Genomic DNA, 25,335 nt, shown 5'->3' on the forward strand with positions numbered 1-25,335 from the left:
ATTGGTTAAAGACTCTTGAGCTCAGGCGATCCACCAGCCTCTGCCTCCCAGATCACAGGCCTGAGCCACTGCACGGCTTTTATTTTGCTTTTTAAAAGTATTAAATAACAGTGAACCCAGATGCTAAATAAAAAGATGTTTGAAGATTAGAATCCAGTTTTACTTTTGATATATTAATAGCTATTACCAAAAATGTTCTTGAATCAAAACATGCAACCAAATAGTGAGGTGTTATATTAGAAAATAATATCCATGTCTATATTAATATTAATATTATACCATACCCCTTTACCAGGCCGGCTCACCCATTCTCCGAAGGAGTGTTGGTTGCTAAGAACTCACAGCAATGCATTTGCACTGAAACATGCCCACAACCATCAGGAACCACTGCATCTGGCAATGTCTGGGAGCTCAAGCCCTCTGTTTCCCCCACCCAGCTGGACTCAAGTCAGTATGAGGGTACCAAAGACAATCCTCTTTCCTCAAGGTGGCACAAGTCAGTGATGACATTTGTGATCCAGAGCTCTCCATGGGAACGCATGTTGGTGTCTTCCACGTGCCCTTTCCTGCTTCCCTCCCTCCCTCACAAGTGTGAGTGGTATCCTCTCAAAAAGCCACTTTTACAGGAATCTCTTTCTCAGGCTCTGCTTCTAGGGAACTGAACTGAGAAACTGAGACATTTTATTTCTTCTTCCACAGATACTCTCTCTGAGCAGAAATAACTACTATGCTTTTGCTGCTTGTGTTGAATAGGGTGAGAAGAGTATTCTGTTCTGAGAAGTTCTCACTAAATGAAAGGTTTCCAGGCGTGGCACCCATAGCACAGTGGTTACGGCACAAGCCACATACACTGAGGCTGGTGGGTTAGAACACAGCCCGGGCCAGCTAAACAACAATGACAACTGCAACAAAAAAAATAGCCAGGCATTGTGGCGGTGCCTATAGTCCCAGCTACTTGGGGGGCTGAGGCAAGGGAATCACTTGAGCCCAAGAGTTTGAGGTTGCTGTGAGCTGTGATATCACGGCACTCTACCCAGGGTGAGATAGTGAGACTCTGTCTCAAAAAAAAAAAAGAAAGTTTTCCAGTAATGTATTTAAAATGTACTATTTCTTCTTTAAGAGATGTACCCATTTTGAGCAGTTTGGCCTCATTTTGTAGAAAGCTTCTTCAATGTGCATCCTCAGTTTTCATTTTGAGAGAATTGAGAATTCAAGTCCACATTTTTTTCTTCAATATCTTTTTCCTGTTCTAGAATCCGAATCACACATAGATGCTCTTTCCCAGGGTTGTCTACATTTTTGAATGCTCTATTGTGTGATCCAGGGTAAGACACCCATTGATGCTTGTATTCTACATTTCTAAAAAACATAAGTACTCAAAAAATTATACATTTTACACTTTATATATTTTTACCATGGGTTTCTAATCACAATGAACATAATTTCTACTCTTCTCCCCAAAAAACGTCCATTATTTTTAGTAGGCAAAATGAACACTTACCCATGAATTATAACTGCAAAATGGCTAATGGTCTCACTAGAGATTTTTTTATTAAAGAACACTCCTGTGGACTGATAGATTAAATGAGATAGATAATGTAGTTTCTAAAAATGTCTAATTTCCAGAAAGAGTGTTGTATAAAAGAAAACATTGTCACAACATGTTTGGTGATCTCTGAGTTTAATTACACTATTAATAGTCTATTGGAAAACATTTGCTTGTATCTTTGTAAAGGCAAGCATTTCTACTTAAAATAGTGATGCTAAAATTGAGAGGTTGATGAATATATCAAGGCAAAGACCAAGGAGAGGGTAAGAGAGATGGTCAGTCCAATTTAGTGTGTTTGTTTAACACCACAGGTTATAGTGCTACATTCGATAATATAGGGCATCTCATTTCAGAAATTGGCCCAAGGTGGATTTAAATAATTTATAGTTTGGTGAAATATAAATCTAGAAACTCAATACCCTTAGCAAATGACATAGGAACTCTCAGCTTGCACTTTCCTCTTTTTATCCCAAGACTAGCTTCTGCTTCTCATATACCCTTATTTCACCAGTCCTAGAGTTTGTTCTGCTCAGTGTATATTGTCCTACTGACCCAGAGAATTTTCTCCCTTTCTCTATCCAACTTATCTTAAAACGCTTTTTCTCTCTTGGCTCTTTCCTATAAGGTATCAATGTATTCCATCTTACAAAGTTTTTCAAATGAAAACAAAAATCTGTCAATCCAATATTCAATAAGCAACATTTAAATTAAAACGTAATTTCTCGTTTATTTACTTAAAAATATTGTGACATGTATCATGCATACATAAAAATACATAGAATTTACACGGACAACTTCACAATACATAAATATGTATGTACCCATCATTCAGATTAAAAAATAAAACTTTGGAGTTCCATGGAAGCCCCCTGTGTGTCCCTCCCCAGTTACATCCATCCTTCTCTCCCCAAAGATAAACATTACTCTGACTTTTGTGTTAATCAGTGCCTTGTTTTGATTTATAGATCTATCACCCTTGTTTATATCCCTACATTAATATATTCCTTAGTTTAAAAAAGGAAAAGAAAGAGTATCTTCCTGTGCAAGAAAGGCGTGGTGCTGCTGCTATCAAATATTTTTATTTTGAGGAGAAAATAAACCGATTAGAGTTTGTAGCCAGGTCCTGATATGGTTCCGGGAGAGTCTGAGCACCTTCTTTTAGGGAAGTCAGTGGTCAAGAGCCCAAGAGCAGGGATTCTGAAAAGTGTGAGACTCGCCATAGTTTGAGCACTTGGACTAGAAATTGGACATCCAGCGAGAGTAAGATGAGAGAGAGTGCTCCATGTTCTCTGTTTCTAAATCCACCCCAACTACCTGCAGTTCTCAGGTGCAAGTCAAAGCAGAAATCAGTGAGGTGAAAAAGCAAAGCACGGAGGAAAAGAATCTAAGCATGGCTCATGGGGGGCTTCTGTCAGCCAACAAGAAGGACAACAGGGAACTTGGCGATGAGGGTGCTCAGTTTGTCCATTGAGGGGCCCTGCTCCATCTGAACGGGTTGGCCATGACAGCGCTGTTTGTCCACTAAGGGGCCCTGCTTCATGTGAACAGGTTGCCTTCTTTTTTTTTTTTTGGTTTTTGGCCGGGCTGGGTTTGAACCCGCCACCTCCGGCATATGGGACCGGCGCCCTACTCCTTGAGCCACAGGCGCCGCCCGAACAGGTTGCCTTCTACACCTAGTCCCGCTCTGTGATCCACCTTCCGCGTCTTCTTGGGGATTGCTGTCATCGCTTTCCTGGTTCCATTTCCCAGTTTTCATATCCTACATCTTGTCTTTACTGATTTCTCAACAAGCAGTTGCTTTAGTACAAAACACTGTACATGTGAGAAGTATACAGTTGCCTGGCAGCCTGGAGGTGAGGAGAGGACCTAGGGATATAACCGCTTCTCATACAGCTCTGATCCGAGGCCTCTTATTTTCTACTTCCCTCTCTCCCTGGTTGATCAGCAGTTCCAGAGGCATTTTGGCGTTATTTATTCCTATACTTTTTGGGGACTCTGTGGTATAAATCAAGTTTACCTTAGTTTTGCCCAGGGTCAGTTTGGCTCTTGGTTTTCTCAGTTTTATGAATCAGTTGCCACTTCTTCTGGTTTCCAGATTACAAATGTTTTTCGTAAAAGCTGAAAACCTCTTGCCTCCCCTTCCATTCTCCCTCTCTGTCCACACTCCTTTAATTGTAGTTTGGGTGGATTTCAGGAAGGAACAAAATTGAATACAGAGGTTCAGATACATTAACTCACTATTTGTGGGACTGAAAAAGTGATAAAAACTAATAGAGACATTTTCTAAGGATCTGTACTGAAGCCAGTCATGATGCTGAACATTAAAAAAATGCTGAAAGAGTAAAGTTTGTAAAGTCCTTAAAACACTTTCTAATAATGAAATGCAAGTTAGAGAATACTACTTCAGGAAAATTTTACCTAGTAAAGTGGCAAAAGGTACCACTCTTGCCTTGCTTCTGGGCCTCTTTGGGATGGAATAAAGAAGCAGCCCTGGGACCGCATGTGCTCCTGACAGTGTATTTCCTCAACACTCACAGCTTTGTCACCTCCCTGTCCCCAACTCTCAGACTGCTTCTTTGCTGTGCTGTGGAGTTCAAGAACAGATATTAACAAAATCCCCTGTATCCCAAGTTCTCTGCACTTCCTGAAAATTCTCTAAAGCCTCTCTTGGCCTTGCTCTGACTGAAACCTGGTCTTCCCCAGAAGACACTGCGTTCCTTGCAGCCCTCTCGAAGGCTGGCCGTGTTCTCTTCCACGCTGTCATACCACTTGTGGCAGCTTTACTCTCTGAAGCCACCTTTGATGCTGGATTTCTGGTATTCGTGCCCTGTGTAGTCCCCTCCGTCAGTGGATCAGAGCTGTCTGACCCCAGTGGAATGCAGAGTGAGTGACAGTGTGTGACGTCCAAGGTTAGGTCATAAAAGGCATTGTAGCTCTCACCTTGGCATCTTGGATGACACACTCTGAGGAAAGCCGCTGCCATTCCATGAGGACTCGAGCAGTCCTATGGAGAAGCCCATGTGGAGAGGAATCGAGACCCCAAACTAACATGTCCAGCTACGTAAGTAAAACGTCTTACCTGAAAACTGGGTCTTCCAACCTCACTCAGGCATCTCAGGACGGGAGCCCCACATGACTACCAACTGAGGGCAACCTCCTGAGAAACTGTTGAGCTGCTCCAAATTCCTGGCACAAGCATCCATGAACAGTAACAAATGATTATTGTTTTGGGTGATTTGTCACACTACTCTTTTTATATTTGGTGATTTCAATAGCCACTAAGATTGTACTTTCAATCCTTGACGTTTTAGTTCCTTGACCTTTCCCCCAACAATCTTAACCACCACCCTAGTCAGCCACTCACTCTCAGGTTCAGAGAACTCATTCTAACTGCAGCTTGTCCTTAATCTCACTTCCGAGCCTCATTTCTGTCTTTCTAACTCATCCCCTCTGTTTATTACCAGCAATACTTCAAGTCTGACTAGATTTACAAACCCTTAATCCCAATGCTTTTCACTGTCCTTCATACTCTCTAAGCTTATTTTGCTTTTTACCTGGCTTGGACTTCAGGTGCAATGATTATTGCCACATACCTGAATACATCCTCATCTCCCTTGCTTCTCTTGCACCCTAGCTTACTCACCTGGTATGAATCAACCATAATTAAATCCAACTCTGTCCATTGTGTGCTTGCACTTGTACAACAGCAAAAAACCAAAAAACAAAAAGTAAAAAATCAACCATAATTAATCCAACTCTGTCCATTGTGTGCTTACACTTGTGCAACAGCAAAAAAACAAAAAACAAAAAGTAAAAAATCCCCACCCAACTGTGCAGGCTGATTTCACTTTTTTTTTTTTTTTTGAGACAGAGTCTCACTTTGTCACCCTCCAGAGTGCTGTGACATCCTAGCTCACAGCAACCTCAAACTCTTGGGCTCAAATGATCCTCTTGCCTCAGCCTCCCGAGTAGCTGGGACTACAGGCGTCTGTCACAACGTTGGGCTATTTTTAGAGACAGGGTCTTGCTCTTGCTCAGGCTGATCATGAACTCCTGAGGTCAGACAATCCACTTACATCAGCCTCCTAGTGTGCTAGGATTATAAGTATAAGCCACTGCACCGGCACTTTTATTTTTTTATTTTTATTTTTATTGATGGGTTATATTGATTTTTAAATTCTTTGAAATAGGAAGGTTGTAAGAATAGTACAAAGGCTTCCCATATATTCTTGTTCCGATTCCCCAATTAACATTTCCATGTTTGATTTATTTATTATTTCTTTCTGCACATAATTTTTCCTGAAACAATTGAGAATGAGTTACACCTAAGTGCGTCAGTATATGGACTCATATGTCACTTAACCATGCACTATTAGGCAATTTTTTTGTGTGTCAACATCAGAGTTTTCTTACAGAAACCTACACCACGTAGCACACTACACATGTAGGCTATGTGGTGTTCCCTATTGTTCCTATGCCGTAAATCTCTACACCATATTACTGTACTCAGTACTGAAGGGAATTGTAACACAATGAGAGAAGCATTCGTGCATCTGAAATTGAAAAGGCAGAGTAAGGGCGGCGCCTGTGGCTCAGTCGGTAGGGCGCCGGCCCCATATACCGAGGGTGGCAGGTTCAGACCCGGCCCCGCCGAACTGCAACAAAAAAAAATAGCCGGGTGTTGTGGCGGGCGCCTGTGGTCCCAGCTACTCGGGAGGCTGAGGCAGGAGAATCGCTTAGGCCCAGGAGTTGGAGGTTGCTGTGAGCTGTGTGACGCCACGGCACTCTACCGAGGGCCATAAAGTGAGACTCTGTCTCTACAAAAAAAAAAAAAAAAAAAGAAAAGGCAGAGTAAAAATACAGTATTATAATTTTACAGGACCATGTTGGTATATGCCCTTATGTGGTACATAACTATATTTTCTAAAATAAGAATGTTCTTAGACCTAGACATAAGATAATTATCGAGAACAGGAAATTAACAATGAATGAATACAATAATCTGATTTATTCTTTATTCAAAGTTTTTCAGTTGTCCCACTAATGTTCTTTAGAGCCCCCCAATTTTCTTTCCTAGTTCAGGATCCAGTCCAAGATCATACATTGCATTTTAGTTGCCATATGTCTTTAGTATTTAATATGAAGCAATGTTTCAGTCTTTCTTTGTCTTTCATAAATTTGATATTTTTAAATTAAATCATAGCTGTGTACACTAATGTAATTATGGGGCACAATGTGCTGGTTTTATACACCATTTGAAATACTTTCATCAAACTGGTTAACATAGCCTTCACCACATTTTCTTAGTTATTGTGTTAAGACATTTATATTCTACACTTAGTAGATTTAACTTGTACCCTTGTAAAACGCACTGTATAAATTTGATATTTTTGAAAAGCTCAAGTCAATTATTTTCTTTTCCTTATTTATTTATATTTTAATATTTCATTTATTTTATGAATAAAATAAATTTAGAAAAAATAAAAATAAATTTATTTTTTATAAATAAAATTATTTTATATTTTATTTATTACATATTTTATATATTTATTTATATTTTTATTTTTTGAGACAGAGTCTTATTCTGTCATCCTGGGTAGAGTTCCATGGCAGTATCATAGCTCATAGCAACCTCAAACTCTTGGGCTCAAGTGATCCTCTTGCCTCAGTCTGCTGGGTAGCTGGGACTATAGGCTTGTGCTGCCACGGCTGGCTAGTTTTTCTATTTTTACCCTGTTTCCCTGAAAATAAGACATCCTCCGAAAATAAGACCTACTTACAGGAAGGATAAGATGTCCCCTGAAATAAGACCTAGCGCATCTTTGGGAGCACACCTTAAAATAAGACACTGTCTTATTTTTGGGGAAACAGGGTAGTAGAGATGGGGTCTTGCTCTTGCTCAGGCTGGTCTTGAATTCCTGAGCTCAAGCAATCCACTGGCCTTGACCTCCCAGAGTGCTAGGGTTATAGGAGTGAGCCACCACATCTGGCCTTAAGTCAATAACTTGCAAAAATTTCTCTCAGTTTGAATTTGTCCCATGTTTCCTCATGATTGGACTTCTGGTACTATATGTAGTTTTGTGCTTGCTTTTATTATTTGACAATATTCCTTGTAATCTTTTTAGATCAGTACAGGAAGAGTTTCCTCGTAATTTATTTGGCCATTATATCTTCAAATATTCTTTCCGTTCCTCTTTCTTTCAGCTCTCCTTCCAGAATTCCCATTATGTGTATGTTGGCACACTTGATAGTGTACCACAGGTCTCTTAGGTTCTGCTCATTTTTTATTTTTCTATCTGCTTCTCAGACTGGATAATCTCATTGATCCATCTTCAAGTTTGCTGATTCTTTCTTCTGCCTGATTAAATCTATTTGAATTCCTCCAGTGAATTTTTCATTTCAGTTGTACTTTTCAATTTCAGAATTTCTGTATTTTTTAATAATTTATATCTTTTAATTGATATCTTTTATTTGGTGAGACATTATTCTCATGTTTTTTCTTTTCTTTTTTTTTTTTTTGTAGAGACAGAGTCTTACTTTATGGCCCTCGGTAGAGTGCCGTGGCATCACACAGCTCACAGCAACCTCCAACTCCTGGGCTTAAGCGATTCTCTTGCCTCAGCCTCCCGAGTAGCTGGGACTACAGGCGCCCGCCACAACGCCCAGCTATGTTTTTTGGTTGCAGTTCAGCCAGGGCCGGGTTTGAACCCACCACCCTCGGTATATGGGGCCAGCGCCTTACCGACTGAGCCACAGGCGCTGCCCTATTCTCATGTTTTTTCTTTTATCCATGATTCCTTTGAGCTCTCTGAGCATACATAAAATATAGCAGAACTTCCGTAAGTTGACCACCCAAGGGACTGTAACAAATTGTTCAGCATACGGAGGTGATCAGTATAAAGAACTAGCTCTACTGTGCATTAAGTACATGTTCAATCTAAATTAGGAGGTGGTCAGCTATGGAAGTTCTACTGTAATTGATTTAAAATTTTGTCTTTGCAACGTCTAGGCTTTGTTAGGGACTGTTTCTATTATTTTCTCCCTATATAGTGTCGGGGAGAAAATAAGAAGAGAGAAAACTAATAGGAACAGTTTCTTTTGTTTCTTTATATACCTTGTGATTTTTGTTGTTGTTGTTAAAAACTAGACTGGCAACTCTGGAACAGATTGTCCCCTTCCCTAAAGTTTGTTATTGCTATTCGTTCAAGTACACACTGGATGTTTGGTTAGTGACTTTTATGAACTATTTTTTATTACGGTGAAATATACACACAAAATTTGCCATTTTGTCCATTTTAAGTGTGCAGTTCAGTTACTTTAAGTATATTTAGATTGCTGTACAAGTCATATCTCCTGAATTTTTCCTCATCCCAGCTGAAACTCTGAACCAATTAAACAATAACACCCCATTCTGTCCTCCCTATTGCCCCTTGAAACCATCATTCTACTTTCTTTCTCTATGAATTTGACTGCTCTAGATACCTAATACAAGTTCAACTACTTTTGTAAGTTGAACTTACAAAAATTCAAATTATTACATTCTATGTCATGTGTGGCCACAGAATTCTCTGTTCCATTAAATTAGAAAAAGGAAGGAAACAAAAAGAGGAAAAAATAAAAAGTGAAGTGAGCTTCCAGTCTTTGGAGATGGGCACTGTGTGTGTGGGGGGCAAACCTTTAATACTCAGCCAGCAGTTGGCCACTCTGCCTTAGCCTTCTTTCTTGCAGGAGGAGTGCAGGAAATTAGCCTGAGATGAGAGTTTAGGGCCCTAAATCTTTTCCGAATATGCTCCATGGGTGTGGCCTTCTGAATTCCCAGGAATTTGTGGGAGGTTTTCAAAGCCCTTTTTTCCCAAAGCATATTATTCTCCAGGTTTTCCTTCTAAGCTTTTCAGATTGTCTGTTATTTGCCTTAACCCTTGCCCCTTGTCCTAAGTGCCCGTGGCTAATACATTTGCCTTCAAATATTTTCAGCAAAATGTCCCTCCCCCACCTCAAGGTAGTTATCCTAGCCCTGAGAAAATTCTGAGTTAGGTAGAATAAAGGCAAGTAAGTCCTTGAGCCTTCAGCCACCAAACAGGTCAAAGCTAATAGCAACAATTCTTTGAGATTAAGGTCTATACTGCTCTTCTGATACTGGGAACCAGTATGAGGAATATGGGCTATTGTGGAGTGGGAGATGGTACCAGGCCAGGTTAGACTAAAATGCCACAAAGCTCTGTTACTGAAACTCAGCTGTTTTTTCTTAATTAGATATTCCTGACTGTAGTAAGGTTTTGGTTGGATTCCAAAGTTCCCAATAAATTGGTTCTGATGGTTCTTGCCAGCTTATTTGTTGCTTTTGTAGAAGCAGAGACTTTTGGCGTTCCCTACTCTGCCATTTTCCTTGATGTCACTCCTTTTTATTCCTTATTACTATTTACTACCACTATTATTATTATTAAACTGCATAGAATCCCACATTCCAACGGATGGAGGTATATAATTTATTTAACCAGTCTCCCATTGATGATGATTTGCTTCCAATTTTTAGTAATACAAACTTTTTTTTTTTTTGAGACAGAGTCTCACTTTATTTCCCTGGGTAGAGTGCCATAGCATCATAGCTCACAGCAACCTCAGACTCTTGTGCTTAAGTGGTCCTCTTGCCTCAGCCTCCCAAGTGGCTGGGACTACAGGCACCTGCCACCACACCTGGGTAGTTTTTCTATTTTTAGTAGAGATGGAGTCTCCCTCCTGCTCAGGCTGGTCTTGACTCCTGAGCTCAGGAAATCCATCTGCCTCAGCCTCCCAAAGTGCTAGAATTATAGGCATGAGCCACCACACCTGGCCAAACTATCCTTTAATGAGTAACTTTGCACATTATTTTGCATGTGTGCAATTAAATCTATAGAAAAATCTGAGAAGTTGGTATTGTTGCAAAAATATGTGCATTCTAAATTTTCTTTCTTACTTTTTTTTTTTTTTTTTTTGTCTTTTGTGGTTTTTGGCCGGGGCTGGGTTTGAACCCACCACCTCCGGCATATGGGACCAGCGTCTCACTCCTTGAGCCACAGGTGCCACCCTTACTTTCTTTTTTCAATCAGGCCCAGGTAAGGCTCAAATTTGCTGCCCCGGGTATATTCCTGGGGCTGGGGGTATATTCCTGGGGCTCACTAACAGCTGAGCTATGGTGGCCCACTTGCATTTTAAATTTTTATAATTATTGTCAAAGTTCTGTATCTCTCCATACTCCCATTATGAGAGCTCCTTTATTCCTATAGTCTTGTCAACAGATGCATTATTAAACTTCTGTACTTTTGTTACTCTATTAGGGGAAAAAGAATATTTTAGTGTGGTTTTAATTTCCATTTCATTCTGAGTGAAATTGAGGATTTACAAGTTTTTAGGAGACTTTTTAAAAGACTTTTTAGGAATTTTTTTCCAGTCACGTGAACTTTTTTTTAGACAGAGTCTCATTTTGTCATCCTCAGTAGAGTGCTGTGGCATCACAGTTCACAGCAACCTCAAACTCTTGAGTTTAAGTGATTCTCCTGCTCCAGCCTCCCAAGTAGCTAGGCATATAGGCGCCTGCCACAACACCTGGCTGCTTTTTTGAGACAGGATCTCGCTTTTTCTCAGGCTGGTCTTAAATATGTGAGCTCAGGCAATCCACCCGTCTCGGCTCTCAAGTGCTGGGATTACAGGCATGAGCCACCTCGCCCAGCCCCAGTTATGTGAACTTTTAAACATATGTTTACTAACCTTTACTTGACCTTGGTTTTTTTCATATATATGTATATGTGTATATATATATATATATATTTTTGAGACAGAGTCTCACTTTATCGCCCTTGGTAGAGTGCTGTGGTGTCACAGCTCACAGCAACCTCCAACTCCTAGGCTTAGGCAATTCTCTTGCCTCAGCCTCCCAAGTAGCTGGGACCACAGGTGCCCATCACAATGCCTGGCTATTTTTTTTTTTATTGCAGTTGTCATTGTTGTTTTAGCTGGCCTGGACCAGGTTCGAACCCACCAACCTTGGTGTATGTGGCCAGTGCCCTACCCACTGAGCTATGGGCATCGCCCTAGTTTTTTAATTTTAGTTTTTATTTTTTGAGACAGACCCTTGTTGTGTCACCCAGGCTAGAAGTGCAGTGGCCTCATCATAATACACTACAACTTCAAATTCCTAGGCTCAAGCAATCCTTCCATCTCAGCCTTCCGAGTAGCTGGGACCAGAGATGTTTGCCACTATGCCTGGCTAATTTTTCAATTTTTTCCATTTTTTTACATGCATATATTTAATAAAGAAACAACTTATCAACCAAAAAAAAATTAGAAAAATTCATGGGAACACAGTGCTGTGGAAGAAAATGGGATGTCAAGAAAAAAAATATATCAACTGACGCAGAAGCCTGCGTGATGAGTGAAGCAAAGGAAAATTTGGCTAGGATAGTATTATATGCTCTGAAAAGGAGAATGGCTGGCCAACTACCCACTCATCTGACCACTTGGTAATAAGCAGCCTTACTTTATGCTGCATGGAATGGAAGCAAAGAGCCAGGGAACAGAAGGAGTGGAGAGGGGAAAGAATAATATAGTACCCACGGCAAGCAGATGGAAGAGCTAGGTAGAATTACAAAGATATGACTTAAGGCCTTTTGTTTCCTCTAAAACCTAAAATAAACTTTAAGTTCTTAAGTATTTCAGTCAAATTCAATGATCAGCACTGGGCACTGTGAAGGAATGGTGGGGAAATGGTTTGTAAAAATAGGAGGAGGACATGGATTCTGTTATTAAGGAGTTTACAACATACATGCGGAGACAGATTCCACACATAAAACAACTACAAAACATATTTACAAAGTTACATATAAATAAACATACATATGATAACATATGAAAGCTAAAAGGTACTGTTTCAATAATTGCTTAGAAGTCCCTGTGTCAATCACTGAAGGCTTCCTAAAGAAAACTTTTTTTGGACTTTTAAGTATAATTTTAGTGAAAGAGTAGGGCATGTGCAAAGCTATGGAAAGCCATGGTCTCTTTTGTAAAGCCATGGTCTCTTTTGTAAAGCCATGGTCTCTTGCTTGCTTCAGCTGGTCTTGAAATCCAGCCTCAAGGGATCACAAAGTTCTGGCATTACAGGTGTGAGCCTCATACCTGGCACATATTCACTTTCACCTTATGTTCTATTTCACTGAAAAGTATCTATGCTCTTTAGCCCAAGACCATCCAAAACAACACCTGAAGTTGAACAACATTGGGCTTATCGACTTACTGTGATGAGAGTGAAAATGCACCATGGAGAACCATGGGGCATCTCAGTGAAAGGGTGTTGGGATTTACTAAAGGATTTGTGTTGTGATTTTAGGGGGAGAATTCAAGAAGTGAAGCTTTGTCCTGGATTAGACGTTGTCAAGAGGCTGTGGTAATTCCATGATTGGGCATATTAATAAATCTTGTCTAGAAGGTAGGAGGAGTAAAGTGATGAGAAAGGTGTGACTGGGAAAGAAGCAGCAGTCAGTTATCTTAGCCAACCCAGGGAGATATTTAGTCATTTTTGTGGTTTGCACAGGTTGCATGCTTTTGTCTGTGTTCAGACACGATTACAATCTTTTTGCCTTGCTTTAATATGATCACAAAATTGCCATTTTTGATATTGGTGTTCGTGAAATTTTTTATGCTCAACAGAACACAGTTTACGCAAAGTTTTATAGGACAAGGATAAAAACCTAACCTTTGTTGATTGTCTTATTAGGTAATTTGTCCTTGAATATGGAATGTACATTATAAAAATACCCAAAGTCTGACTTTTTGTGGAACTGGATTCAACTCTTTTCCCCTCAACTTTATGTGAAGATTTTCAAACCTACAGAAACAGTAAAAGAATCACTGAATAGTGTTATACTTTCCACTTTGATGCAGTAATTGTCAACATTTTGCTCTCTGTATCTTTCTTTGTTGAATGAAGTATTTGAAAACAATTGCAGACCTATTTGATATTTGATACACCCTTAAATACTTCAGTACAAGTTTTCTCGAAACAAAGATACTTTCTAATACAACATCAAATTACTAATCATCCGTAAATGAAATCCATACATTTACACAAAAATCATTAATTAGTCCATAACACGCAACTGTAATAGGCACTTTATAGTCTTTCCTAATTGTTCTAGAATGACTTTTCAATAGACTTTTTTGGGGGAATCAAGGATCCGCAATGCTCAACAGCCTTTTACCAAGCAACTTCAATCTCTGCCTTGAAGGAACAAGACTTTCCCATGCAATTCACTTTTTCGCACTTTGGGGCAGGGTGTGCTATTTCTCCGCAGACACGGGAGTTTGAGGGTGGGAAGTAGATTTAAGGTTCGTTAGGACCCACGCAGACGGTAGTTTCGGGCTAACAAAGTTGCCGCCAGAGGGCGCAGGGCGCGCGGCGGGACCCTCGGGGGTACTCGGAGGGCCTGCCGACCAGGCGGCGGGGCCGGGAGCCTGGAGCGCGCTCCGGGCCGCCGGGTCCCCGCGCTGGGGGGCGCGGGGGCGCGCGTGCGCGGTACCGCGGTGACAGAGGGAGCCGCGATGGAGGGCGCCCTGACCGACCGCCAGGTAAGCGGGCCTCGCTGGGCACGTTCCCAGCGGTGGCTTTACAGTTTTCCTCACGATGATTGCTTGAACCTTCTCCGATGACTACAGTTATTCCTCGCTGCCCTTTCCTCGGTGCTCGTTGGAGTAATTCGGAATCCGTCGCCGAGGAAACGGTTCCCCGGCTTCCTGCGCGAAGGAGGGAGCGCCTGCTCGCGGGGCGTTGAGCGCTGGACTCTGGCCTCCTGTGGCCTCGCGCAGGCGTGCAGCCTCAGGCCAGTCGAGGCAGGTCTCTCGCCGTGATTCTGACACTGTATTGGGTTTTTCCAGTCTCACCCCCTTCCTTTACTATTAGCCCTCGATGAAAGGGCCCAGATAATTTAAATTACTGTGCTGCCAACCACGTTTTTTTGTTTCAACTACTTTATTTGTTAACTACATGCTTTGACACCACGGAAAAACTTTCTTATTAAACTTTAGGGAGAAGTCTGTTTTGTTGCAGGGGTACCTGCATGCTGATACTACCCCTCATTACTTTTACATTGGTTGTGTATATATACAGTTATTTTATTTTTAGGGAATTGCATGCAGTGCCATCTCTTGGGAAGAACATTTTCTAGTTTATGGGTCAGTAGAGGCATGCAGTTAATTTGTATTTTATTTTATTTTATTTTTTGAGACAGAGTCTCACTGTCTCCCTCGGCAGAGTGCTGTGGCGTCACAGCTCACAGCAACCTCAAACTCTTGGGCTTACACGATTCTCTTGCCTCAGCCTCCCAAGTAGTCTTGCCTCAGCCTGCCAAGTAGCTGGGACTACAGGCGCCCGCCACAACACCTGGCTAGCATACAATTAATTGTTGAAGGAACAAACAAATGAACATTATTTCAATTGATTCTCAAAACATGACCGTGAAATAGGCAAGATAGATGTCATTCATTCAACTGTGTTCCTGCCACTGAGTGTTCTAGAAAAGATGGTGAGCAACACTGACATGATTCCTGCTCTCAATAATCTTACTGTCTAGACTAGAGAGAATTATTGCCCCTACTGCAAAGGATTTAGAGAGTTGAGTGATTTTGCTAAGGAGAACAGAACTAGAAAGTTAAAGAGGTAGGAATCTGTGGCAGCTACCACAGAAAGCCTGGAAGGAGCCTTACCCCAAATTTAGTTCAGATGTAGAAACTTAAGATGCTATATATGCACCATGAAGGTATGAAAAAAAGTCTATTACTTATGTAATAGAAGTCTTTGGGAAGAGCAGGACAGCCTGCCTCTAAAGCAGCACCATAATGGCTTAAAAGATTTTTTTTTATATATATTTTTTTGTAGAGACAGAGTTTCACTTTATTGCCCTCGGTAGAGTGCCGTGGCGTCACACAGCTCACAGCAACCTCCAACTCCTGGGCTTAGGCGATTCTCCTGCCTCAGCCTCCGGAGTAGCTGGGACCACAGGCGCCCGCCACAACGCCTGGCTATTTTTTTGTTGCAGTTTGGCCAGGGCCGGGTATGAACCCGCCACCCTCGGTATATGGGGCCAGCGCCCTGCTCACTGAGCCACAGGCGCCACCCAGCTTAAAAAGATTTTTATTGTGGTTAAGGAGTCAGTTGGCATGAGGGTTCCTGTGCGTGGACAAGGGTTTGCTTGATTGGACTATCCTACCTGGTGACAATGCAAGGTGCACCCAGGCTTTCTTATCACCTTGCCCTGAGGAGGAACAGAAGAGAAAGAGGGGGAGAGGTGAAGCTTAAAAGTTGTCAGCAGGCAACCAAAAAAATTGAATCAGACTCCTTATTACTATTCATCCCAGATGTTTGACTGATAGCAGAAATGTGCCATTTTGCATTTAATTAAATTTGAACTTATTTAAGTAGGCCATTGTAGTTCTTACTGAAACCAGTAAGAAAAGTGAATGTTCCATTGAAAGCCACGTTCAAAAGCCCCAAGTTGTGTTTTGAGTAATAAAATGAGTGCCTTGGTCACTACCAATAATGATTTGGAACTCTAAAGGGGATAGGGAGTGTCTCTCAATTATGGCTTTAGTATGTGTAGAGATATGTGTGAATTTGATTTAAAAACATTCTGAGGCGGGGCGTGGTGACTCATGTCTATAATTCTAGCACTTGGGAGGCCAAGGCAGGTGGATTGTTTGAGTTCAGGAGTTCAAACTAGCCTGAGCAAGAGCAAGACCCCCTCTCTCCTAAAAATAGAAAATCTAGCCGGGTGTTGTGGCGGGTGCCTGTAGTGCCTGCTACTAGGAAGGCTGAGGCAAGAAGACCTTTTGAGCCCAAGAGTTTGAGGTTGCTGTGAGCTATGATGATGTCACAGGGACTCTACCCAGGGTGGCAGAGTGAGACTGTATCTAAAAAAAGAAAAATCATTTTGGGTATTTGTGAAATAAGAAAGTCCTAGGGTTCTTTACCTTAAAGGCACTAAGACAGTGGCCCAAGGGTCTGCTGAAGTGTGCAGATGGAGCTAAGTGTTGACTAGAGAATTCAGTGTTGAGATGACTTTCTGAAGTTCAGCCACTTGTGCTGCCCTTGGGTTCTGTCCTTTATCAAGAACATCCTCAGTAGGGGATAAAAACCAACATGTTTATAGTGAACACCATCACCTGTAATGATGGGGATGCTGTCTGTGAAGTATACACGTTCCCACTGCTGTACACTCAGGTGACCCAAGTTGCTCCTGAGGCAGACAAGGGATCCAGGAGAGGGGTGACCTCTTCAAGTACCATGGCATCTGCCCAGGCAATGGGGACAGGGCAGGCCATGCCCTCCTGCAGGTGGGAGATGCCAGAGCCCAGATTTGGGTCTGTCTTCTAGTAAGGAGTTCCTGGTGGCTGTGCTGACCTTGCAGGGTGCTGCTTCCATGATCCAAGGCATAAGGGGCAAGTAGGTAGAGAGGAGACTTGTGAAACCCTCTATTTCCAGAAGATCTCAGCCTGCCAGCAATTGCTGCTATAATGGCATATAGTGTGGGGATGAGAAGAAGCCTCTACTATAGTGAAGGATTCTTTCTGTGTGCCTGCGTGTTTATGGCTGTGTGTTGTACACAGATATGTGTGTTTTGGGGATAGCATGGGATGACAGTTACTAATACCAGTGTCTGTTGTATTATAACTTGGAAAAATTCTGGATCCTTTTTTATAGAGGGGGCTAATTCAGGGTGGACTGATTTGAAAGTAACAGCAAAAATAGACTCAAGTAAAATTTGTAAATAATGATCATGTTTTCTCTAGAACCCCAAAAGAGTGAAAAGATGGTGAACTTGCCTTAACTTTGTGAGTGCTGAGAGGGTCAGTAGCTATTTCTCGATGCGTCAGGGATGGATTAGCCCTCGTTTTACCAAATAATTTGCAGAAGTATAACCACACTGGCAGGCCTTACACAATGTGTGGAGCAATGCCCCAACCTCGTTTGTGAGCTCTTTTGTGAGCTCTTTTGTGAACGAGTCAGAAGACTCTCCTTAGAGGAGGATATTGTCAACATAATGTAACACCTGGAGAAAACTGGATGCAATTAAGATCTTAAGATTGTGTACAATGGCAAAGCTGTTAAGGTATTCCATTGGTAGCCAGGTAAAGACATATGGTGTCCCTCTGGAGGTGATGGCAGTAATTTCACTACTATTGGGTATAGGGGCCTTCATGAGTAAGGTAGCTGCATTAAGACACCATGAGGCACCATTCATTGTTTCCAAGTTTAACCTGCCAAACTGGGCTCTTAAATGAAGAAGCAATAGGGATAATGACTCTTTCACTAAGTAGGTCTTATAATGAGTTTCAATCCTTGAAGGCTCTTGTTTTATTTGATACTGGGATATATGTTATTTTCACTAGGGGTTGAAGGTGGTGGTTCACGTGTCCTAGTTTTTAAAAAGTCAATTTGTAAGCCCCAAAGACTTTATTTAAATTCAGTTTAGGGGCAGTGCCTATGTCTCAAGGAGTAGAGTACTGGCCCCATATGCCAGGGGTGGTAGGTTCAAGCCTGGCCCCAGTCAAAAAGAACTTCCAAAAAATAAATAAATAAATAAATAAATAAATTCAGTTTATTACTCATTGGGTCAGAGTGACCATGACCACTATGGGATATTTTAGGGAAAGGTATACCCTGACCATGGAGAATTGAGGCAAGGTAATAGTTCTGATGTTTAAGGTGTGGCATGCTTGTTTGTTGTCTATTTTATGTTGATCAACTCCGTTAAGATTATAGGGGATACCTTGTTTAAATTTAGTAGGATCTTCAGATAATAACTGTGATTTGAGCCCCAGTATAATAACGAAAGCCATGAAGATTTGCCAAATGATGCATTTTAGCAGTTGCTGAAGTTAATTCAGAACCTGTGTTGTAGAGCACACAAGCCAATCTTTTATCTTTTGCTGTATAAATTATTTTAATTTTGTATGTCCAACTAGATCAAATTATGGACTTCTGTTTGATTTTGTTTGTTTGTGTATTTGTCTGTTTCTTGCCTCCTTTGTCCAGGTTTGTCTGTTTCTCTCTCTCTCTTTCTTTGGAGAGCATTGGATAAACTTCAGGTAGGACAGATTCTCTTTTTATATTTACAAATTTCTTCCTCCAGAGAGCTTCAAATCAGTGTGAGGGTTAAGGGCTTCTCATGTGGCAATGGTTAGTTTACAGGGTTTAGGAACGCCAAGCTGAAGTTGGGTATGACTTACCCTTTTGCTGCACCATGAGGGTGGCATGGGTGCCTCTCCCTATAATTGAGGATCAGGGTCTTTGATACAACAGAGATGTCGGTGATGGCGGTAGCCGAAGCAGCAGCAGCAGGGCATTTAAGCATCCTGGTGAGCCATGTGCTCTTATAATGCCTCCTCTACTCTTTTCTCTCATCTTTTTTTAACTCCCTAATGACTGCTCTTTTGTGAGCAACTACCTGACAAGCTCATGTCTTACACAGAGCATAATCATTGCCCTGAGTACTCTACAGATTGGAGGCCAGTGTCTGGTTGAGATATCTGATTCCTTCATTTAAATTCTATTCTTTTTGGCTAGCTACAGTGGCTCTCGTCTGTAATCCTAGCACTCTGGGAGGCTGAGGCAGGTGGATCCCCTGAGCTCAGGAGGTCAAGACCAGCTTGAGCAAGAGCAAGACCCGGTTTCTAGAAAAAAACAAAACAACAAAACGTAGCCGGGCATTGTGGCAGATACCTGTAGTCCTGGCTACTCTGGAGGTTGAGGTAAGAGGATCCCTTGAGCCCAGGAGTTTGAGGTTGCTGTGCGGTATGATGCCTGGCACTCTACCCAGGGTGACCGAGTGAGACTCTGTCTCAATAAATACACAAACAAACTCCATTGTTTGTATAAACTAGCACTTTTTTTTTTCTGATTTCTCTTGATGGACAGTTAGGTTGTTTTCTCTTTCCTGGTATTGCACACATCCTTGACTCCATGTGTATGTTAAATTGCTGCATTATAGTATATGTCTATCTTAGGCCCCACTGGGCATTGCAAATTGTTTTGTAACGTGATTGTACCGACTGACACTCCCATTACATTATATCTTTTTTAAAAAATATATGCACACAGTTTTATATATAACGCAGCATCACACCACCTAGGTTTTTCTTTTCTTTTTTTTTTTTTCTTGGCCGGGGCTGGGTTTGAACCCACCACCTCTGGCATATGGGACCAGTGCCCTACTCCTTGAGCCACAGGCACCGCCCGGGGTTTTTTTTTTTTTTTTAATGTATCTTTACTAGTTTGTTTGTTTATTTATTTATTTATTCTTTAAGGCAAGTGTGAAGCAAAGTTTATTGAGGAAGAGAAAGATAGGCATACAGAGTAAGAAAGCTTACAGTGCAGGATATGTTTGCCATAGAGAGTCAACAGACAAATTCTTGTCCAGGCAATAGAGGCCCATTTGCTGTCTATGGTGAATGTGTCCTGCTTTGTAAGCTTCCTTACTCTGCAAGCCTATCCTTTTCCTCATCAGTAAATTTTATTTAATTATTCCTCTAGCAGACTGTGGACTTGTGGACCTAAGGACTTTGTTTTATTCATCTGTGCATCCCCAGGGCCAACAAAACAACCTGAAAGACAGTAGTAGTTGGGACATCTTTGTTGCATGTATAAGTGTATGAACTATAGAAGCAAAACCATATTCATCACTGTCTTTCAAGTATTTAAATGTACTTTTAAAATTAATTTGTTGGCTTGGTGCCTGTAGCACAGTGGTTATGGTGCTGGCCACATGCACCGAGGCTGGCGGATTTGAACCCAGCCCCGGACAGCTAAACAACAGAGACAACTGCAACAACAACAACAACAACAACAACAACAACAAAATAGCCAGGCATTGTGGTGGGCGCCTGTAGTCCCAGCTACTTGGGAGGCTGAGGCAGGAGAATCACTTAAGCCCAAGTTGCTGTGAGCTGTGACACTACAGCACTCTACTAGAGGGCAACATAGTGAGACTCTGTCTCGAAAAAAGAAAAAAAAATTAATTTGTCTGTTTTGAACTTGAATTCTTTTCTTTGCAAAATGACCGTTTCTCAATAGGTGATTTAAATGGTTTGATGTTTGTTGATAGGTGATAAATGAAGGGGAGTCAAGCCTTGCCACTGAGTTACAGGAAGAAGTAGAGGAAAATCCCAGTCCAACTGTGGATGAGAATAATACAGTGTCTGCTAAAAAACAGGGACCAAATTTACACAATTGGAGTGGTGACTGGAGCTTTTGGGTAATAATTTTCCTTTTTTATGTCTTCATTTTAATCTTGAATGCAAATTTTCTTAACGTCTGTAACAATTCACATAATATTTATAATCTTTGCTTCTTAGCTTAGCTTTAAAATGTTTGGAATCTCAGACACATTTCTGATTATGTTCTCCTTTGGCCACTAGGATGCACTGTTGTCTGGTTTGATGGAGTGGAATTATCTGCTTCAGTTTCCCTGTGAGAAAAAGGACACCAGTTGGGCTCCACTTACATTGTTGTTCACTGTATTGGCAAGAGACTAACATTAAACAGAAACCATATTTCTAAAATTGCAGAGAAGCCAGCTATATAATTTATATAGTTTTGATTTAAAAAATTAGTTCCTGTACCTAAAAGGAAGTTTAATATTGTTTGACTAATAGTGTGTAATGACTAGAAGGTGAGTTTTAAAACTAGGAGTTTCACATTCTCTTTGCATTGTGCTCACTTGGTTGCATAACCTGGTTGTGCTTCAGGTTTCCCCAGTGTAAAATGAGACTAGTGCTTGTTGATTAGGCACATTAAGATCTCAGTCTTCTTGTAAGAACATTTCTGTTACCATATAAATGCTAACATTTGTTACATTAAAGTGCTCACTCCAAATCTAGCAATTCCTATGAGAGCTATGAGTCATTTGATAGAATCTGATATAATACAACTATAAGTGAAATTTATAGAGTTCCAATTAGTTCGTTAGAAAGCCAATCTCTTGAGGATTAGTATCTTTTGTAGCCGATTTTCATACAATTTCAGAATAAACTAAAAAAGATGTTTATTAGCAGGTTGTAAGGATTAGTACAAGTACCATCATTCTGGTCGCAATTACCAATTCTGTTCATTGGAATAATTATTCAATCTTAACATGACTGAAAAGTTCTGACTTCCTGTTAAGCTTAACATCGTAAGTTTTTTTGAACCATATCCTAAGGAAAATGTATTATTGCTGAAAAATATACTAAAATAACAATACATCCTGTATCGACTATGTTATTTTTGGTTACATTTAGATGAAGTTTATGACTAGTATAGTATTTTGATCCTTCTGCATTGTGAGCATTATAGCTTATGTTATTGTCAACTAAAAAAAATTTAACCAGGTTTATACTTTGGAAAAAGCAGAGTTTTATTTCTCATAAAGCCTGTTAAGCAGCCATTCCATCAGGTGGGGAAACAGAGCCCCAGCCAGAACCCGGGCACATGTGCTTCAGAGGACAAACAAAAGGAACACGTTTTTATACTGAGTGGGGTGGTCAAATATATGTCTTCAACAGGCTATAGGAGCAGTCATGAAAATTTATGAAAGGAAATCATGCCCAGGTAATATTGTGCTTTATCTTTTCAATCCCATCATGGCTGGGAACTCAGTTTTAAAGTGTATCTGGTGTCCCCTTGGCCTAGAGGGGCCCATTCAGTTAGCAAAGGGCTTAGGATTTTATTTTTAATTCTCATCAAAGATTGGGGAACCTTTGTAGGTCCAAGAGCTAACTGCAGGGATAAGTAGTTATTGTGGTTACTCTTGGTAGACTTACACCAAGAAAGAGTGTAATGTAAGAAAAGGAAAAAGCAAAGGAATGAGAAAATTTGGAAATAGGGGAGAGAAAAAAAGAGGTACATACATGTATTCTAGATCCTTGCTACTGAGAGCATGTAGAGCCAGCAGGCCTGTCATTACCTGCCAGACAGAAATGCAGAATCTTGGGCCCAACTTCAGACTGGCTGATCAGAATCTTCTTTTTCACAAGATTTCTAGGTGATTTTCATGAACATTAAAGTTTGAGAAACATGAGTCGGTGTGTCAAAGGTTTACTTTCGCTTAGTTTGGGTTCCTATACTTATTACAAACACTTTATTTTAAAGAACTTTTATATGAATTTACGCAGATTTGACTTAAAGACAAATAAAACTGCTGACAGATAATAAGTTAGAAGTTTTATAGACTTTTCCAGAGGTCTATTACCCAGAAACTAGAACTATCAATAACTCAAAGACAAACAAAACCAAAAAGACCCTGAAAGCTAAATCAGAGTTTTTTTATGCTGATGTATCTGGAGAATTCCCCAAATTTTCATTTGAAGTTTCCTTAATATATTTTTTCCATTTTTTATAAATAAATTGAATATTGGAGTTAGGGGAATTAGTTGTTAACAACACATGAAACAACAGAAGCTCAAAAGGTTTGGAAACCTGGGCCTCTTGAAGGGGGAGGCCAAAGGTCTCTGCTGCTCTAACGCAGTACTATAATTGGTAGAAACGATGTTCAAAAAGTCTGGAAAATAAATAATTCATTTTTTTTCCTCTACCATTTTAAATCCATCTGCATCTACCGTGGACTCCACCATGTTGCAATTTTCTTTTATTCATTCTCCCCACAATAAAGTAAGAATTGGATAAAAATAATAAGATGGAGAAGTTCACTGGGGATTCAAAGTGAACAAAGAAAGACAAGTAGGAAAACAAAGTATTCATAAGGCACACAATCTGGACTTACACAAAGAATTAAGAAAGTCAGAGCCATTTCAATGGAGCCATCCAAGGACTCTGGAGTTTGCTTTTTCACTTTCAGAAAGTTTCTACCAAAAATATTGATAACTTTTTGAATCTTTGGTATTTTAAGAGTTAAACTTTACAGATCTAATGCAGAATAACTCATATATTTTTGTCTGGCTAAATCACTTGTTCCATAGTAGTGAATTTAGAGGGCAACATGATGTAATTGAACAAATTGGAGACTTGGAACAAAACATCTGAAACAGAGTGCCAGCTCTGTCCGGGGTGATTTCAGTGTGCAGTGATCTTGAGTATGTTGTAAGTCCTGTCTGACCTCAGTTACCTCACCTATAAAATTAGACATTGGTCACGGCATTACAACACTGGTGTGTCTTGAATTGGTAGTAATCTCATGCTCTTTAACAGACTGGCTAATAAGTGTTTGGAAAAAGAGCTTTCTGGTTGTGAGACTTTAATTTTAAGGAGTATGATTAACTCTTCACAGCTCTTAATAATGAGATCATCAGCTTCAGATTTTCTATATCAGTGCTGTAATATAAAGATAAGAATCATATGTTTTATTTTTTTAATTTAAAAGTTAAAATACTTAATTCCAGTATGTGAGAAATGTGTTTTATTATTAACTCTTAAACCTAATAAAACATTTAAAATTATGAAATTAAGAAATGAAATTTAAAAAAAGTTAATGGCAAATAAATACTTTTGTTTTTGCCCTTTGTTAGTGAAAATTTATAATGAAAGTAAAAAAAAAACTCAAACAAACCTCCGAAGACTTTTTTCCTGACTAAAGTAATGGTATATTCCAAATGGATTAAAGTTGTGGAGGAAAAGCAGAGACCTGCAGCATGTACATTTATTTAGTGCAGCTTCTTTTAGTGATGTAGAGTTAGCAATGATTAGGAGGAGAGAATAGCTTTTAATAGTTTTTATTGTGTTTTTAGAAGTTGACATAATTGGATTCTCTGATACAAATAATAGTGTTTTGGATAAGATATTTAATAATAAGTATTCTTTTATACTTTGTTTTATTAATTTTAAGTTATTTAAAAATATTTGTCATTTGTATGTCACTTCTATATACTTATTTCTTTAGTAGCTGATTTAGTTGATAATTATATTTTAAAGGGGGAGGGATTTGTAGTTTTCTGAATTGTACAACTAAATTTTTCAGAGGTCCTTTTTTTGCTTTTCTTTTAATAATTGTGTATTGGAAAATCTTGACAAAAATGCACAGAATGAAGAAGATATGAAATCTCAGATACAGCATGTATTTGGTTTAGGAAGGGAAATAGGAAAAAAAGATGGAATAGGAGAATTTTATTATTTTTTTATGTTGAATATTATAATTTTATTTATTTTTATTTATTTATTTATTTATTTATTTTTATTGTTAAATCATAGCCGTGTACATTAGTGCAATCAAGGGGTACAATGTGCTGGTTTCATATACAATCTGAAATATTCTCATCAAACTGTTCAACGTAGCCTTCATGGCATTTTCTTAGGGAATAGGAGAATTTTAGAAGAAGTTCGAGTTCAAATCCATAATTTTTAAATTTTTTTGTTTGAAAAGATTTTAAGAATAAAACAAGTATAGATTTTTTAAACATTATCTATATATAGTCAAATGGTAACTACTGTACTTACTTTTTTGTTTGTTTGTTTTGTTTTTTTTGAGACAGAGTCTCACTCTGTTGCCCTAGGTAGAGTGCTGTTATAGCTCCCAGTAACCTCAAACTCTTAAGCCCAAGAGATGCTCTTGCCTCAGCCTCCCAAGTAGCTGGTATTACAGGTGCCCACCACAACACCTGTGATCATATACTTACGTTTTAAAGGAAAATACTAAGATTTGAATTTTTCTAGCTCACAATAAAATTATCAGAAATAAGAAGTATTGATTCTAGACTTTATCATTGATGTAGATTGATAAAGTGATTACAGTCATATTATTCACAAGTAAGCTTTTCTACTTGTAAGTGGAAGA

The 25,335-nt window shown here is 39.8% G+C and overlaps 1 protein-coding gene across 1 annotated transcript in view; it reads left to right on the top strand.

Annotated features, from left to right (window-relative positions):
- The first annotated feature begins 14,025 nt into the window (after positions 1 to 14,025).
- GRAMD1C (GRAM domain containing 1C) overlaps positions 14,026 to 25,335 on the top strand; it is a 98,185-nt gene continuing 86,875 nt past the window's right edge. Inside the window, exons 1-2 of the mRNA XM_053564209.1 lie at positions 14,026 to 14,146; positions 20,677 to 20,826. Of these exons, the coding sequence (XP_053420184.1) occupies positions 14,120 to 14,146; positions 20,677 to 20,826 (177 nt within the window). The 5' untranslated portion in view covers positions 14,026 to 14,119. The remainder of the gene's footprint in view (positions 14,147 to 20,676; positions 20,827 to 25,335) is intronic.

This window comes from Nycticebus coucang, chromosome 16 (genome assembly GCF_027406575.1).
Source record: "Nycticebus coucang isolate mNycCou1 chromosome 16, mNycCou1.pri, whole genome shotgun sequence".
Classification (NCBI taxonomy): Eukaryota; Metazoa; Chordata; class Mammalia; order Primates; family Lorisidae; genus Nycticebus; species Nycticebus coucang.